The sequence below is a fragment of the Lissotriton helveticus genome, chromosome 3_1 (assembly GCF_964261635.1).
Source record: "Lissotriton helveticus chromosome 3_1, aLisHel1.1, whole genome shotgun sequence".
NCBI lineage: Eukaryota > Metazoa > Chordata > Amphibia > Caudata > Salamandridae > Lissotriton > Lissotriton helveticus.
The window spans coordinates 347,013,821-347,032,669 of NC_136061.1; the positions used below are offsets into that span (position 1 = coordinate 347,013,821).

Consider the following 18,849-nt stretch of genomic DNA (forward strand, 5'->3'; position numbering starts at 1 on the left):
AGTTACATTCCAACTCCAACATAGGTAAATTAACCTCAAATTTTTTGGGAAATTAAGGACAATTCTGTTTTTGAAAGGGTTCTCGACCTGATTAAACCCCCGGCAGCCAGAAAACTTTATCTGCCTCTTCGCTGTTTTACAATAAAATGGAAAACGCAAAACGAGGACAGGTGTCCTGCTCGTAACCATCCTGGCGAATCTGAGCTTCATGTTTTCTTCGCATGCCCGGGTTATAGTAAAATGAGAAAAAGATGGTTGCTACAGATCTGCAGGAACCTGGGAAGTAGACGTTGCATTGAAGTGTTCAGGATATTGAAATATGATCTTAACACCTCAATTGTCTACTCAGTTGCGGGGTTTTTGTTTTCCATATGGTGTGCAAGAAGGGTCTTCCTTAAAACACTAAATGAGCCACCAGATTAGAACTAGTATTGGCAGGTCTAAATTTACTAATCGACAAAACCCCACCTAACAATATAACATCTAATTCAATTGTAGGGTTTTGCTCCTTAACTGTACCAACATCTTAGCTTGACCAGTTTAATTTTAAAAAGTACTATGCACTCAATATGAAATTTTCTATGGATTTGTGACATGCCCTTATTGCATACTAGCCACCCTATTTATACATTGCTTTTTTAAACCTCTTTGTAATCTTTATAAATGTTGCGAGTTTTTACTCAAATTCCTCTGGTGTGTTTTCGTAAATGAATGCTGTAAATTCTGTACTTTCTAGGCCATGTTGGGCGAAATAAAGTTACCTAAAAAATTTTTTTTTTTTAAAACTATGTGTTTATGGTTGAAACAGGCATTTTGTAAAGCAATTCCCCAACCTCTTGGGAATCTGCTGGAAGGGTGAACCATAGACTAGTTCTTTTCCGTTTCCAAGATAAGCCTCTAACACACAAGAATGCGGCAGACAACATGTGCAACTCCTGGTTTATTTTCTATCTGAAGGTGGACCATTTACTACTTTAGCTTTCACTGATTGTGGAAGTTCAGGGTGCTTGTTGGAGATTCGATTTCAACAAAGAAATGGTTCACCTAAACAACACAAGGAAGTTCCTGAACCTATCATAAGGACTGATGGAAAACCCCTGACTCCTGGAGAAGTGGTTACCAAACTCCCTCTAGGGGAATTCCATTAAATAATTAACTCTACAAAAACATTCAGTTTGGACTCATTGAAACCCCTGCCTTTGATGTGGTGTTAGGTACGCCTTGGTTAAGAAGACACAATCCCTCAATCCTTTGACTGCGTAAGGCAGACCATAACATTTTCATTGTAAATCTGCCTTCAGTACTGCTTTTCTAGGAAGGGCTTGGAAAGGGATCTTACTTTAATGTGCTGTGTAATACACAAAAATGTTGATCAAACATCAATAGCAGAAGAATAAAAAGATTTCCAGGAAGGACTTCTTCTTTAGAAGGGAAGCTGATCAATTACCAACTCATCGCTCATATATCAGTCCCATCGATTTGATACTCAGTGACAAGATTCTACCTGAGTGAATCCATCCACTAACAATGAAAGAAGATAAGATTCACCAAAAACCTGGGGATGGAGGTTCATTTGCTATTCCAGTTCACCGGCTTGGCCCCCAGTTTTCATCATCCTCTCGCTGGGGGGGCGGGGGAGATTTCGGTCTTCTATAGACAGCAGAGAACTCACTGCTGTAACTACTCGAAACAGATAGCCTTTATTGTTAATGTAAGTCCTCTTAAATCAAATGAAGTCAGCAAAGATCTTTTCAAAGATTGATCTTAGAGGAGCATACAAATTGGTACATATATTAGAAACGGGGATAAATGGAAGACTGTGTTCAACGCCACATATGGAGGCTATGAGCATTTAGTAATGACCTTTGGCTTATACAATGCATCTGCAACCTTTCAACATTACGTGAATTATATCTTTCAAGATTTATTGGACATATACGTCCTTATCTACCTTGATTATATTTTCAGAGTAGTTGAAAGAACATCACACGTTAAAGAGGTATTAAGAATCTTACGAGAACATTCACTCTTTGGTTAGTAAATGCTGCTTATTCGAAGGATCAGAGCTTGTGTTCTTTGGGTTATGGATTTTTCAAGAAGAAATACATATGTATGTGTATAAAAATCAAAGCTATGTGGGAGAGGCCGGTGCCAAGTATTGTGATGGGGATTCAGAGATACTTAGGATATTCCAGTTTTTATATACAGTTTATTCAAGACTTTTCAAAGATTGTACTCTCAGTTGATGAAAAAAAATCCTCTCTCAGCTGAGTTATAAATAGTTTCCTTTCTTCGGGTAAAATAACAAGAAGCATCTGTAACTCTTAAGAAAATATTTATAAATGCACCTCTTTGGAGGCATCTAGACTGTAGACTGCTCTTCATTGTTGAGACAGATGCATTTTCGCTATTAAAGTAGTTTTCCTGTCCCAAAAAGACCCGGCAACAGATTAAATTCATTCTGTAGCTTACTATTCCCGAACACTTCAATCCTCTGACGTTAACTATACCATTTACATGGAGCTATTAGTGATGAAAAAAAGTGTTGTCTCACTGGAGGCATATAATAACCATTTGGTCAAATAATAGAAATTTAAGGTATCTGAAGTTCATGAGATGTATGAACACCTGACGTGCCCGGTGGTCCTGGTTCTTTTCAAGATTTTATTATGGAGCACGCTAATGACAAGGAAATAGACCTAGTAAAGCTGACAAGTGGAAGAACGTCAACCCTTTAATAGTCCTCCCTCTATTCTGGCCACTTAAAACAAGCTACTCAAAGCTGTGTGAGGATTATTACAATTACTCTAAAAAAGCTATCAGAAAATTGATACGGAGCATTGGATTTCACAGGATGTTGATAAAAGAAAGAAACAACACAAACTACTGTAGTATAGTAACAGAATGTTTATTTCTGATAAAGATCTTCAACAGCAGATTTTACAGCGCGAGCATAATTAACCAGTAACAGGTCATCCTTGTATATGAAAAACACGAAAATGAATCTCTGCAGTTTTGGGATCAGATCTTAGAAAGGATGTTGATCATCTTAAGCACTGTATATGCTAAAGCAAAAAACTCAAGAAGGAAACCAGTGGGACTTCTACAGGCACTTCCCAATTACTATGATCTAGATGTCAATGGAATATTTCACAGATCTGCCAACATCAGCAGTAGATACAGTACTTTTAGCTGTAGTGGACTACTTTATGACAAATGCTCATTTAATTCCTCTTAACAGATTTTCTGCTGTCCATTCATTAGCCATTACCTTTCTAAAAGAGGTAGTGATATTACACGAACTCCCTAATGTTATTATCACTGATCAACAATCCCAGTTTATTGCAAAGTTTTGGAAGGTTTTACTATAATATTTAGTAGTAACACAGTGCATGTCTACAAGTTACCATTCCCACACTGATGGGCAGACAGAGAGGCAGAATCAGACTTTGGAGCAATAATACCTCAGATATTTTCAATGAATCATGCAGAATAATTAACACAATAGGTACCAATAATGGAACTTTTCTGTAATAATACACTGCACACTTCATTTCAATCGTCATATTTGGCCTCCAGCGTTTTCCACCTCCTCCTTTCCCTCAGAACAGTCACTTCAGCATCTAATAGTAGCTAAAACTAGGTATACAAACTTTACTGCCAGACATTGTTCTTCTTGTCCAACTGATTCCATTAAGGAGAAAGTATGGTTATCCACTGACTATCTCACCATTCCCGGGGTACATTTTATGTTTGTGCCTTGTTTACAGGTCCGTTCCCAATCCTTAAATTAGTGGATACAGCAGCAACAAAGCTTGCTTGTCCTAGTCACTGGAGGATTCATCCAGGTTTTCATGTGACTCACATTAAAAGATGCTTATACAAACAACCCAACCACTCTTCTCCCTACATTGATAGATGGAACATCAGAATATGAGGTAGAGACCATTCTAGATAGTACAGATATCAAATAATTAATTGGAACCAGCTTAATTCAGACATGCTCCAAAACTAATTTCAGAGTTTCACAAGAGGTGCCCATCAATACCAAAGGGGTGAAGCGACACATTTGACATGTATAACTAAAATTCCCAGAGTCAGAGTTGGAAGGTAGCTAGATTTCGAAGAACTGTTTTTATGCATAAGGTTGTCAAAATTATTAACATTGGCTGAGTTTCTTGCTTCATGTCTCGATACAGCATCATTCTAAGTATAACTTGCAAAGATGGCTCTTCAGTCCTTTTGTGAATGACTTGATGTCTGGGAACGTTCTTAATTTAATCGGAAGGACGTTCCACTTGGTCGCTGCAGAACCTGAGAAGGAAAACCTTAAAACTTATGGCATTTGGAACTTCCGTGTTTGTAGGTAGAAAGTGCTTGCTCGTGGATTCTCTTGGGCCAATTGAAATCATGAATGGGTTTGCCATGTAGCTCAGCGGTGTTCATGTGTGTTGTGCTTTGTTGTAGTACTGTCAAGACAAGGGAGAGCAATGGAAGTGAAAGAAATCCTATAACTTTCAATTCAGAGCTGTTCTTTGAGCTATACACATTTTGATGCATGATATCCCAACTTGTGACTTCTCCAACAACTTCACTAAATGACTCTGATGCCCAGTCATCACGTCCTTTAGAAGAAAAACCTTTGACAGGTCTGTATGGAAATATGCACCAAAAAGTTTCCTGTCTTTACCTGACACTAGCTTGGACTTCTCATTTATCATGACTCAGCTGTGAAGACACAAGTCTTGCATCTTTTGCTGCCTATGTGGATGAAGGAGATGGTTAGTTAATTGTCTAAATATGTGAACATTTTCATGCCACATTGATAACTACAAAAGGCGCTAATACCTTGGTAAAAATCAAAATCTGAAATGTGGAGTTCAATATCCACTCTTTGAAATGAAATAGCTGGTTTTGTATCGAAGAAGTGCATATGGGTAGCATTAATCAGTATGTGGAGAGCAATATCCTTTTTGTACATAGCGCTATGAAAACTCCTGTATCCATGGGATTATCACTTGTTAAATCATCATCTTGTATGGTCAGTACTCAGCAAACCTGTTCTTGCCTTTCAAATTAATTACTGGATGGGCGTCTGTAGTGGGCTTTCTTACCAGGGGAGGGATTGACGACTGCTCTGTGGAATCATCTTTCTGTGGAAAAATTAGCCCTGTGTCTTTCTCCACTAATAAGACTGCTGTGTACCGTAACACCTTACTACTCACTGAGCACTTAAGAAATAGTTTCTGCCAAAAATAATATTCTAGGTGCACAAACTTGCAAGCCATAATGTATCTGGCTCTCCTTACTTGTAGAGTCATAAGTCAAAGATGTAAGTCTTACTTTGTGGAACTACTGCAATTTACCCCACCATGATTCTCCCCCTTTGCCCCTTACCATAATCATGTCCTGGGGGGGGGCCGGAAGGCGGCAGTATAGAGTCAGTGATTGTTCTAAAAGAAGACCTCCAACCGCAGACCATCTGCCAGAGGGTCAACTGGAGCCCTAATTATAGAAAGCAGCTCAGAAGATGAGTGGGGAAAAAAAGATCTTACCCTCCCACCGAAGTACTGATTTTGCTTACTAACTAATTCTTCCTCCAGCTAAGTCCCAAATAGTTTGCATCTTGAGAATGGAACATGAAGCAAGACATTTTTTTCTCGAGACCCTGGTTTTCATGACTTCACCATATTTTCACAAATCACTGCTCCGGAGGCTGTTGCAGATTAAATGTATTCATTTAAGCTCATTGGGCGTATTTTCAGAAAGGAGGTTCCTGTCTCCAGTATTCTGCAATATATGTGTCAAAATGCTGCTGAAGTGAATTTCTTTAATCCAGTACTGATCTACTAAGCATATATATATTGCACCAGAGTAAGAAGTTAATGTTCATTTCACAGTCACCTCCGTCTCTCTGTCCACTGGACCAGATTGTCAGGCCTCTTCTGTTACTGTTCAATAGAGGGACAAACAGTTGGCCATCAAGAAGCCTACCTTGACGTGTGCAGAAGATTCTCTTAGTCCCATCTAATAGGTGCCTTGTCAATGTTTCAAACAAGCTTGTGGCTAAAGGTAAATAATCTTCCACTTGAGTGCGATTTTAGTGGAAAAATGTTGTTGTGCTGAGGACTTTTGTCAAGCATTGCAATTTCAGGTTATCCTGAGATCCTGGAGCACTTTTCCTTGTTGGAGGAAAGATTTCCCCAAGGATCGTGTTTCTAGGGGTCATAATCAGTAGAAGGAGTAGCATCTAGAGCCTGCCAGCATCTCTTGTGGGCAGGGGGTCCCTGTTTATTGCCCTGTAAAGCAAAAGCCATTGACTGATTTATAATATTGTGCAATTTCTCAGGCAGCGCATACTCTATTTTTGAGCCTCTTGGCATTCAGAGGCCGATGAGCTCATCAGGTGCTTCCTTTCAGTGCAGCATAGGGCTTTGCACCATCGTGTATGTTGACTATGATGATATCTTCATGTACCAAAGGTTTTTAACCCCTTGCCTGCTGTCATGATGTATATATGTGCCATAAATCGATAATTTCCGTAGGCCAACACACAATTGCGAAATTGCACAAATGTCAAGGGAAGTGCCTGGTCGGAGACATATTTGCACAAGCCAGAGGCAACATTTGGAACATACTTTAGCACCAGGCCTCACCGACACCCTGGCATGCACAGAGCCAAAAACCCTGCTACGGCGGGATTTGTGCTATTTGTTATTTTTGTGCAGCTGCCAATTCTGGGTTGCACCTAGATCGTGACACTCATGAGGCTGGGGACATTTGCAGGGCAGGCCATTCCTGTCCTAATAGTGGAGCACTACGCATTCGTCCTACCAGCCGACATACCCATGGTCACGGCATCATCAGACTTCTGTCTCTCTTGAGGAGCACTGTGTGGTCGATGGCGAAGTACAGGTTAGCAGGGTATGAACCAGGATCCAAGCTTGTGACCAACATAGCAGGGCCACCTACAAACAACACCCCATGACAAGGGTAGACCCTGCCCCACGTCTGTTAGAATATCGCTCTGGGTAGTAATCTGTCCTGTGCTTTCAGCACAAACCATTCTTTTTTTCCGGGTTGATCCACTAAAGTGAGATCACAGGTCCTGCACATGAGGTCATTCTGTATTATGGTGCTAAATCACATTTACGGTGTACATACAGTACATAATATAATGAATTAGGAGTCTTGGCTGGAGGTAGGTAAGGGCTTGGTAAGACCTGTCTCCAGCAGAAACTGATAACAAGCATTGGCAAATCAATAAGGCATCGCCTTTTGGCTTTGCCAATGCATACCTATTAACTTTGCCACACTTTTTACTGATGCTATTCAGCAGAGGCAGAAAGAAGAAAGAATGTTTAATGCTAATGTTCAAGAGCATTTGTTGAAAAAAAAGTGTGATGAAGTGTACAACACGTGCATGATCATGCATGCTCACAATTGCATCATGACGTTACAGCCTCCTAGCAACATGATACAGGCGTCCGCATGGGTCACCATGTATGCTCACTCATGCATTATGACCTGACTATCCATTTGTGAGAAAAGGAAACTTCTGAGTGGCGAGATAAATGGTGAATGGTGCAGTGAAGGAGGTGGGTAAAACAGCAATGACAAAAATAGCACAGCAAAGAAACAGACGAACTTTCAAAACAGAGAACATTGAGGCTGGGATGTGAGGGCGAAAGCAGAACGCAGGGCGGCAGATAGCAAGAAAACGTATACACTCCAATAGAGTGCGAAAGGGAGTAGTTCACTAAATGTGAGCAATGGACAGATGCAAGTCATTTAAAGCTATGCTGCAGAGGGGGGACAAACACAAGAATAGGAAGGCAAGCCATCGAATAAGAAGCAAGCAAATTAAATTAAGCAGAAAGCCAACCAGTGTTAAGAAGTGGGCTGACTCAAGTCCACTGTTAATACTGCTATTGTCCACAATAGGTCTTTGACAAAAGACAGCTAAAAGTTGTCTAAAGGTGAGACCTAAAAATGTGTGATTGAATCATCCTAGGTCACTTAATACAAGGCAGGGGAGATAGAATTTCAAAAGGAGTGATAAATACTTTTTAGTGAAGACCTTTTTTCGGTTTCAATGGAGGGCAAGCGAATTACCTGTTTCTGGGGAGAGACCTTGTTTCATACATGCAAAGCCTCAGACGAGACATATGAGGTGTTTTCGAAAGGTTACGTTGCTTTGTTAGAATAGGCTGGGTTCTCAATTCCTGGCGGACAAAAGATGTGTGACAATAAAAATGTCCTTGTGATTTATACACACCCCTCTTCTCTTGTGCTAATTTGTTGCTTTTTTCAGTGTTCAAATTAACCTTTTCTGACATCTTGGGTATGAAGGCATTTTCCAGATTTCATTCTCGTGATATTCTTTCCCTTGCCCCATGAAACTGTTTGTGGGAAATTTTAAACTCCAGTAAAGATATTAAGATAACTTAACACAGCCATATTTATTTCCTTATTTCTAGAATGGGATTTTTTTATACAAATGGCGCAAGGTATATCTTGTTCAATCAACCTCCCTGAACTAGGCAATTGTCAGCCATGTGCTTTTGAATAGTGTGAATAGTGACAGAACTGTCACAAAGATTCTTCCCTTATCTTTGCACAGTCAGGTTATTCATTTTACCAGTATTGCCCTCTTCTTCTTCACATATTGATCTGTAATTTAATTTTTATTAAAAATTGGCTCATATAAAATTCAAAAGAACTGTCCAAAATGAGGAAGAAATAAAGAATTACTATTGTTCTCCACTCCATAAATAGTATTTCAAATATGGTTTTGCTGCAATACATCACAGACACTGAGAGTAAAGCTTGAGTAATTAAAGCCTCTAGAAGGGTGATCATAAGCAACTGCCTTATAGTTTCAACAGGAGATCACTTCAGAGAAGATAGAAAGAAGAGGAAAAGCATATGGTGAAGAGCAGGAGTATATGCTGCCAGAATCAAGGAGACATAATTTATAAGTAGAGAGTCAGAGAAAAAGGGCTTGGAATTATTGATTACATCAGTATTAAGAGCTTGAGATTTTAGATGTTATTAGTAATACGCCACAACACATAGAATTACAAGATATATTACCAGAGTATAATAACCCACCAGTGGGCAAACCATCAATAAATAGGGTATTAATCAAGTAACTTCTTCCAGAATTATGAGTAGGGACTAGTTCAGAGAGTCAGGAAATCGAATTTCAGGCGAAAGAGGGTATTAAGGCATAGATGACTGACGATGTGAGTGAAGCATACGTTGTATGCAACATTAGCTGACACATAAATAAAACCAGACAGGAAGCATGTGATGAACAGTTGACTTGGGGTGTCGAGCCTCAGTTTTAAGTGAACTTTTTTAATGCTGCTGAAAATGGTGTCAAATCAAAAGCATTTGTATGCTTGAACTGTAGAAGCTTTGAAAACACCTTCATATGCATGCCACATTCTGGTTATTCCAATCATGAAAAATAAAGACATAAGTGAAACGAATGTTGAGACCCCTGAGGATGTGTTCAGCGTGTTTCCTCTGTGCATGTGTGCTGTATCATGGGAGACTCGATGACAGTGGAGGAAAGGGAGCAATGTTTCCTTTAGCTATAGTGATAGAGCAGCAACACTGGCAAAGCCACGCACGGTGAATTTTGTTGGTTATAAGTAACCCACAAAGACAGGGCTGAAGTGAAAACATCAGGCACCAAACAACCAAGCCTTAGACGCTCCAGAGCTGGGTAAAGTTCCCATCAGAACCTGGGGACTCCCAAAAGCTGTCCCTGTTAACCCTACCACCCCCAGCAATAACACAGCGTTATTCATATGCAGTAGACTAGGGAGCATATTTACAAGATAATGCCCTGGCGCTGCATGCCATCTTGCTGTGCTGAGCTGCGTTGTTAGGAAAGTCCAGGGATGCATCATATTTACACCAATGCGATGCATCCCTGTGCTTTCTTCTGCATTTGCGCACAATAGGCTACAAGTGCCAACGCAGGCGCCCTTGCACCCTGGTGCAATGGTGCCTACGTTGCAGGGATGATTATTTTTGTGCAGGAAGGAACACCTTCCTGCACAAATACAATCATTGATGCCACTTTCCTCCTTCTATGTGTGCTGCAGAATGCAGCACACAGAAAGAGGAAAAAACGAGTAGAAATAAAGGTATTTCTCCTCACTACGCCACTTTCATGCCTCCCTTGGGGAGGTGTTAGAATCTGACTCATTCATAGGTTTACGAAACCTTGTACATCTGGGAATGAGTCAAGTTCTATGGTGTTGCGTGGGACCACCCACAGCAACACCCCTCGGATGCCTCTTTCACTCAGAGTAATATGTGATAGGGTGCCATATTTACAAGGCCATGAAAATCCTCGCAGGGTGCCTTTGCGAGGCCTTGTAAATATGGGCCAGCACACTGTGCCACAGGAGCGTCAAAAAAAGTGACGCCCCAGTGGCACAATGTTCTTGTAAATATGCCCCTAGGGTGGAGCAGGAGCACCAACCAGATACAGGCATGGAGTATACATCCATGAGACTCATTAACGATCCCCATGTGTTTATCTCTACAGACCAGCGGGCCGGCTATCCTGGACCAGTACCCGGACCGAGCTCTGTTGCTCGCATGGCCAGATGCTGAAGGTACGCCTGTGCGCTTCTTTATAGGTGTGTAGTGGTGTAGTTATTGCATATTACTGCTTGCACGTGAAACAAATGAATTGAGCTGATCTTGGTTTAATGAAAATTGAAGTCTTCCTAAAGCGCCCCAAAGCATACACCATCTCAAGCAAGCAAAGAAACTGCACAGAGGCCAAGGGCGTCCATGAGATATTGAGTCGAAATTGAGGAGTGCACTGTTAACTTAATGGTAAACGTGGTTCCCCACATAAGAGAATGAATAGGCTTTAAATAGACTAAATACGTTTCTCAGTTGGGACCTATGAGAACTGTGTGACACTATGTAAAAGTACTATTATTGGTGTACCACTGACATCCATGAATAACACATGCTGCGAGTCATTCGACTCAACAAGGAAGAGTACAGCACGCAGGAAGCCTCATATGAGAGGTATGTTCCAGTGGGCGAGACTTGGGCATTGCAGCGAAGAGATAAACTGCTTGTTCCGTGTCTTCACCTTGTGCTGTTTTGACTGTCAATGTACCTTTTTCTTTATTCACATGGCACTCTCATGAAGGGCTTAGATTCAGGCATTTCCTGTGATGTAGATTTGGGGTATAAATCTATAGATCTAGCCATAAAAAGGGAATAGTGATCAAAGGATGCTTTGACTCATAGCTGGCGGTGAAAGCATCTCAGGGTCTTAATACTGTTTTTTGACTTCATATTCCAGCATCCTCTCTACTTCTCCTACCCTTCATGATTCCCAACTTTGATCTCCTTCCCTCTTTTACTTTTCAGAGTCCTCTTTATTCTCTCTGGACTGCCTTAGTTATTACAGAGGTGACACCATCTTACATGTGGGAGAGCTGCTGGGTGAGACCTTCTCTTCCAATCCCTGGGGCCAGTCTACCTCGCGTGACTTCCAGCTGGCCTTGGCCGATGACTTCTGCTGCGTGAGGCGCTTGGGGCTTCCTCACTGGCCCGGACACCGCGACTCCCTCAGCATCTGGAAGAGGAAGAATCCCCAGCCGGTGCTGTGCGATGGCGCCCACTTCCACTATGTGGACATCAGTCTATCTGGAGCCATTGATAGTTAGTCATGATGAGGGTATTATTCACAGATAATGCCCTAGGTATACATTATGCATTCCGAGGCATCATTAATTATCCATACTGGATGTGCAGTTTGTAGAAAAAGATATATTGTCTTTACATTTATTCTTTGAAACATAAATAAAACTGTCATTGTAACTAATCAGACTGTGTTCAAGATGGGCGTGTTTGGCGGTATCCATTAGGAACATCATACACCCTTCCCTCTGAGGGAATGAAGGACGATGCGTATGTGGGGTCTAAAATTAGGCTTTAAACTTTTCAGGCGCCATCAGTAATCACATCTCTCAACAGAGTCATTAGTACAGGTCTGATATAATGTCACCTAATCACATGAACTATTATCAAACAAAGCTGCTAAACTATATGGGACACCCCAGTCTACCATGAATGCTACACGCCATACAGGCGACAGAGGTGCACTATACCAATGCTGGCACATGACGCAGAATATGCATTTGCTTGTGGTAATACAGCTGAATCTAAGAGAAACAGGCAAATGGAGCAATTTGTTCAAAGTAACACGGCCTCAGCCACTGAGCGAGAATTTAATATCTTAAAATTGCTGAAGCCAAGTCGAGTTGTGTCATTTGAAAATTAAACATTCAAGCTGAATGATCAAATTACGTGTTAGGTATGATATTTCCAGAAGGCATCACCAACATATCTGGCTGGAAGTTCTTGGCATGCGTGGAGCACACTAGACACTTTCCTGGAGCAGACTTATGTGGCGCAGATGCTGTTACTCCAGGTAGTGTATTTCAGATGAAAACACACCATTCAGAGGATACAAACATTCTGACCCTCACCTTTAGGAATAATGGGATTGCTTGGGGTTGACAACCACTGTTGAAATGTCAGTAAGATGATCCCACATCTCTTAAACATGCTGCTAACTCCAGGGGATTTGCTTATTCCCTTGGAAGTAATGTTCACGTTTGCCCTTTTCTTTCAGCCGATAGTACACTAATCAGAGCAGACAATCACTCCAATTTTTACTCCTGGGATCATTGGAGGAAGCAACAAATCCACTCCATTCCTTCACCTGTGGAGCAGTACTATATGATTAGTAAAAACAAATTGTTTCAAACATTGCTAGGATACAAGGGCTACACACACCCTCACTTGTAGGATATCACATCGTCAGACAGCTACTCTAGTCTCCTTTTGCACTTGGTTTAGAAATGGAAATTAATCTATGGATATTGATCTGCTCTTCTACTTTTATATTGAGTTGATGGAATAGTCAATTTTTAATATTTGCATTGATGGGACTCAGTGGTTCCATAATTGTCTTATATATCCTATTGCTCTAGAGCCCACATTTTATTTGTGTTAGACTAAGGGCATATTACTACTTTGTCGGTCCTGCCGCCCACCAGATCAGGAGTTAAATTCTGGTCTGGTAGGCGGTCTAAGGCGGTGGTCTTTCAGGCTCATTGAAGAGCCTGTTATGCAGACCACCACTGTCAGAGCGCCGAGTGCATCTTCCTGCACGGTGTGGCATACATGACACACTGTGCGGGACCTGGGGTGCAAAACCGTGGGAGCAATACGTGTGCCCGTCCCCCTGCACGCAGGCCCAGGAGCAGCAGGGGTCCCTGTTAGGGCCCCCTTTATTGCCTCTCCGCCACCCTTTTCATGATGGAATCACTGCCCTGAAAAGGGCAGTAGACAGGCAACCCCTAATATGCTTGGCGGTGCCACAGCTGTACTGCCTTCATATTTGTGCTCCTGACTCCTGCATGACCGCTGTGGGATCCTTGATCCCCAGCGGTCCCTTGACAGTCGACCACTGCAATTGTTATGGTGTGGGCTGGCCCGCAGTGTGGTGGTGATAGGACCGCCACCAAGGGTTAGGACTGCCAAACTCATAAGGCCCCATGTGTTTAGTATAGCGACCAAACAAGGGCTCTAAAGATGTGCTAACAACTTATTCTGGTTCTCTCGGAAATCACTACACTTTTCCTACCCCCAGAACAGTCTTTGATCCATTGTGTATCTCTTAAAGGGTTACTGATCTACCATGTGTAAAACGTAGACAGCCGTAGATTTTTGGAGAGTGATCTTTATGACAGGTTTCTTTGTTTGCGGCAGCTTATAAGCAATCCAGAATCTAGGCAAATGTGAAGTGCATCATCTTGTTCACTCAGTTCTCTGGTCTTTGTTTTATGCTGAAATTGGACAATATGCAGCACAAAATAGGGAAATGCATTGTTCTGTGCTAAAGCAAGTGGGCCAGTCACAGTGTGTCAATGTATGTGTGTAAGGGGGGATTGAGAGGCCAAATGACCTCCCTGATAAGAAGAATTGAGTCTGCAGTCATGTATAATCTGAGAGACGGAAGGCAAATGTCTGTGGTGCTGGAGTCAAACTTGATCATTCAATACATATATTTTTCCATTATTTTAGTTGATCCATCCCTTCAGTATCCAATTATAAAATTAGACCGATAACAACCAATCACGATTAAGGCTCCATGTTTTCCATTTTTACAGATAGATACAGGCAAAAAAACATTTACGTTGCTGTCTGTATTTATTTTTTAAATGTGGATAAAAACGGAAATTGGTTGCTTTTGAGTGATTCTAAATGCTGTCAACCATGATTGCAAGGCCAATAACTGTGCAGATTAAACAGGCAAGGAGGTTTTTAAAAAAAAGGAATTTAAATAAAAAAGCCTTTAACAGCAGTTTAAGTCTAATATGGCATGTTTTGTTATGAGTGCATATTTTATCATCTGAAACCTGGCAGACGTTCAGGCACAAGTGTACATTAACTGGTTAAATAAATGTAGAAATATACACAATCCAGCTTCGTTTTTTCACAAAACCTCAAATAAATGTGGATAAATACAGATAAAAAGAGCATAAAATAAATATGGATAAATCCAGACAGAAATGTAAAAAACATTTTTTTTAAAAACGATAGCCCTAATTATGATTTATATTGCATTCTACTTCTGGCTCCTCCAGTAGTCTTTTCTCAAACTGTCTTATTACTAATGATGTGCAGAAGACAAGGAACAAACTTAAAAACAAGCATTCACAATGCAATAGGTCCCACATGTGTTAAAGTTGGCATTGAAAATGACAATGTTTTTTACTTTTGTTTTTTTATTTGCAGTGGAGTAATTATATTTGTGTAGCGCTATTGCCATTGGTATAAAAAAACAAAACTAAAAAACATTGTAGTTTTTAACATCAACAGCTTTCATTTGCAATACAATAGGCCTCTCATTCTCTGTTCCAAGACTGAATAGAAAAATATAAGAAAAGGACGACATTTGCACCCAAAGTGTTTCTTTATTTTTTGGGTCCATTTTACAAGGGGAACTATGCTGATAAGCAGTAAAATCAAGGTGTCTCTCTACAAGACATAATGCCCAACGTGTTATAAACTGTTAAAAATCTACATACAACCCAATACAATAGTGAAGTGTTTTAAGAAACAGTTGCAAGTTTTACGTTTTTTTCTCTTTAATAATACCGATTTGCCTAACCTGGCAAGCATGCTCTCATGTTTCTTTTAAACAGGAACAAACTGCTACTCCTGGGAGAATTGAGCATGACATATATCATAAAGAAAGCTAGAGGACTAAATAACCTCATGCCTGGTGCAACAGGGCCTGGTGAGCTCCATGTCAGCACACCATGTATTCTTTAAATAAAACGGAAGAAAACAAATGTACATAATATGTGTGTCGTAATATATGCAAGGCGTCAAACTGCAAATGCTGACAAACCATAAGAATAGTTTATAAATGTCTTTTACTGCCAATGGGAGAGAGACGCATACACAACCTTGCAGCAAAGCCCTTACCTCCTGCACAGCCATCCAAAGCCATGCTTGACGAGGGAACAGCTCAGCTTTTGAGATGGCCGCTGTATGGAACCCAGGTTTAGATGCACTGAAAGGCGGCACAGCACAGAAAAGGAAGCATGTGCATATGTGGGAGACAGGTTATCTGGTCCGAGAAGCCCAACATGAGCGTTAGACCCGTGCAAAATTGCCCTGTGAACTATACCTTTTTGTCACATGCAGTTGCGAGAGATGTATCCTGTCTGCAGCAGCAGGCAGGCAGGCAAAAGTCATAAGAAAATAGTGTAGACAGACTGTAAATAATGTAAACTCAGTAATGACACATGTAAAAGGACCAGTCCTCATTAAACGTGCAAAGTTCAAGCACTACTCCAGAATGGCCCCATGATATGGCCCGACAACGATTTTATAATTCAAAAGATAAGCTATAACCTTGCTTTAAACGAACGCCTTGAAAAAGCCTCAGCTTGCAAGCCAAGGGGGAAACACTTGTTGGCTGACCTATGTTATCCTGTTTGTTTCCTGGAATATATATATCCATTAAAAGTTTTTGTAGAACACATAAAAGAAGATTTGGAAATCAGTGATGTCAAGCTCTGCCACTTACTTATTGGAATTTAATCCCTATATCTAATACTCTCATTTGTTGCTCAGGAGAATTTAAAAGAAGGGCGGAGAGTGAGCGGAAGTACAAGTCCATACCTGAGTACAGCACGTCTCAAGACAGCACAACCGCTGGCTAGGGAGACCTAATGAATGCTTTCAGGGCTAACATCAAATTAGAAATGCTGCAGCAAGAGATTGTCCTAGGACCTATCAAGCTTCTCTATAAATATTAGAGCAGACCTAGGGCACATGGAAGGCAGGAAGAGCTAGCTTACCCCTAATGAAGATCTCTAACAAGTCTCCTTTCTCCAGCAGTGAGGCATGACCACCTACAAGCTTTTCATCTAACAATGTGTGGAGCATGAAAAGTACAACCTGCAGTAAAGTTATGTTGTGTTTGTTTTAAAGAGCATATAAGGTGGTGCCTCAGCACTAAAACATTGCTGGCCAAGCAATAACAGAACATAGCTTTGCACAGGAAAGATGTTTGGCTTGAGACAAGTACTGAAGGTAGTCCGGTCTACAGCTGCATGGGCAGCAGCGGCTCCTCCGCTATTGCAGAGGAGCGACGCCCCCACCCGGCCAGCTTCCTCGAAACGGCAGGAAAGGAAAAATAAAATAATAAACATGTTTTATTGTTGATTTATTTTTCCTTTCCTGCTGAATCTTTGGGGACGGGACCATGGGAAATGACAGGTGAAGGAGGAGTGGAAGTGCACTGTGACCAGTGCGCATGAAGGTTTGGCCGGCCGTCTCAGGCCGGCGAAACTGTCATGCGCACTGAAGCTCTCTCCAACCTGAGCTGCGTTGCTGGGTTATAGAGAGAGCAGGCACAGGCTCCCAGTCTCCGTGGGACCGCATATCCTCAGCGCTCAGGCCAAGTCTGATGCTGCTTTCATGACTTGAGTGCAGCGTCAGGATTGGCCACAGTGGAGTCTGAGAGCCGGTGCCTGCGAGAAGAGGAGCAGAAGAGCTTGACGGGGCCGTCTGCAGATACGTTTTTTTTTTAGTTTTGCCCCCGACCCCTTCCCCCTGCCCTACCACTCTTCCACAACACCAGCCACTACTGTGCATAGGTGATTAGAGGATGGATATTCCCTGCAAGGAGGCTACTAGAGAGTAGGCTGCATGATAAGCAATGCAGAGAGATGTATATATGTATACCAAATAGGCTGCCAGTACTGAGTAGTTCTAGAACACTCCCTTATCAGAGAGCCTTTCACGGGATTTTAGGAGTTCCATCTCAAGGTGGAATCCTGCTCATCCTTGGATGATGCTTCAAATATTATGTTCTGGTATGTTTCTAGGTTTGTGTAGTGTAACGTTCGTGGGGTGACATTGAGTATTTTTATCACGCGCAAAAGGTGCATCCATGGTTATGTTGAATTGCCAGGGACCTTGTTTCATGGGTGTAGGATTTTGTGTAGGAAGGTCTTTACCAGAGGGCTTTCCACATATCTTACGTCGGCAACATGTTTGTTCCTAGACAATTAGAGATATTCTGAGCATGCTATTGTTGGCTGGACATGTGAGTGATGTGTTGTTTTACGTCTGTTTTGTGTATGTCTCATTATTGGAGGCGTCTGTTGGTGTGCCTTGCCGAGTTTTAAAGTGAATGGAAGAACCTAGAATATTCTCTCTACTATGTTTTATTGTGTATGTTGTAGCATCGCACAATTGCTAGTGCAGTAAGTGTTGAATGATAGCCACATATATAGCACATCTGTGTCTAATTGGATGTATGTGAACTGTTGTGTCTACGTGTTCTCCAGCTTTGTAGAGTGAGATATTTATTATGTTCCACTGTGTTTCTGTGTGACATATTAGGGTGATATTGGTTAACATCGTAGAAGCCACCAAGGTGATGATCTGCTGTGATGGCTGTACTGGAAATTGTCCAATTAGTCCAGTTGTATGTTTGTGTGCGGAATACTTCGTGGCTAGTGCTTCTGAGAGCAATGTGACAGAAAACCATAAAGAATATCTTTTCTTTGTTGAATGTATGAAAAATGCCAGTTTTAATATGCTCTGTTAGACATTGGACTGTGCTAAGGGGATGACGCAACCTTGTATACTTTAAATTGCTTAGACAGGTTAGTTTGAATTTAGTTGCAACAAGCATTGCATAAAACCAATGACTAAGGGACTGATTACAATGGTGGCGGGATGTGTCCCGCCATGGCGTTTTCAGCGGTCCGACCGCCACCTCCCCTGCTTTCCTACTGCCCGATTACAATCTATGCGGTGAGACTGCCACAAGACCACTGCCACCGCGGACAATTCTGCTACTGGAGCAGAGGCGGCCCCATGGAGGCAGTCCCGTGCAGCTCACCTCCAGCCCAATCATAACCTGCCTTTCCGCTGACCTGTTCCTGGCGCCATGCGAGAGTCAACAGAAAAGCAGCTAATGAGGTAAAGTAATGGCTCATGGGGAATGTTCCCATGTGTGTAGCCGGTGCTCATGTAGTGCTCTCCAGTGCCGTCAGGTGTACACGATGTTTCACTTCCACATCACAATGCAAGGAAACTGGGTCCGACTGGCTGGAGGCACCACAGTATGGCCAGAATTTGCTTCTGGCTCATTCCCAGAGCCGAAGCATACTGCCACCATGACTCCGCTGCCCACAAACTGCTAGCCCAGACTCGTAATGCGCTGGTCAGTGTGCTGCCGACTTGACCGCTGTTTCG

The 18,849-nt window shown here is 41.8% G+C and overlaps 1 protein-coding gene across 2 annotated transcripts in view; it reads left to right on the forward strand.

Annotated features, from left to right (window-relative positions):
* Window positions 1-14,542, forward strand: part of LOC144824537 (uncharacterized) — a 61,342-nt gene extending 46,800 nt beyond the window's left edge. The window contains exons 4-5 of one of the 2 annotated variants that reach the window (XM_078683595.1): window positions 10,571-10,640; window positions 11,419-14,542. In XM_078683595.1, the coding sequence (XP_078539721.1) occupies window positions 10,571-10,640; window positions 11,419-11,717 (369 nt within the window). In that variant the 3' untranslated portion in view covers window positions 11,718-14,542. The remainder of the gene's footprint in view (window positions 1-10,570; window positions 10,641-11,418) is intronic. The other variant, XM_078683596.1, reaches the window with a different exon arrangement.
* The last annotated feature ends 4,307 nt before the right edge of the window (window positions 14,543-18,849 follow it).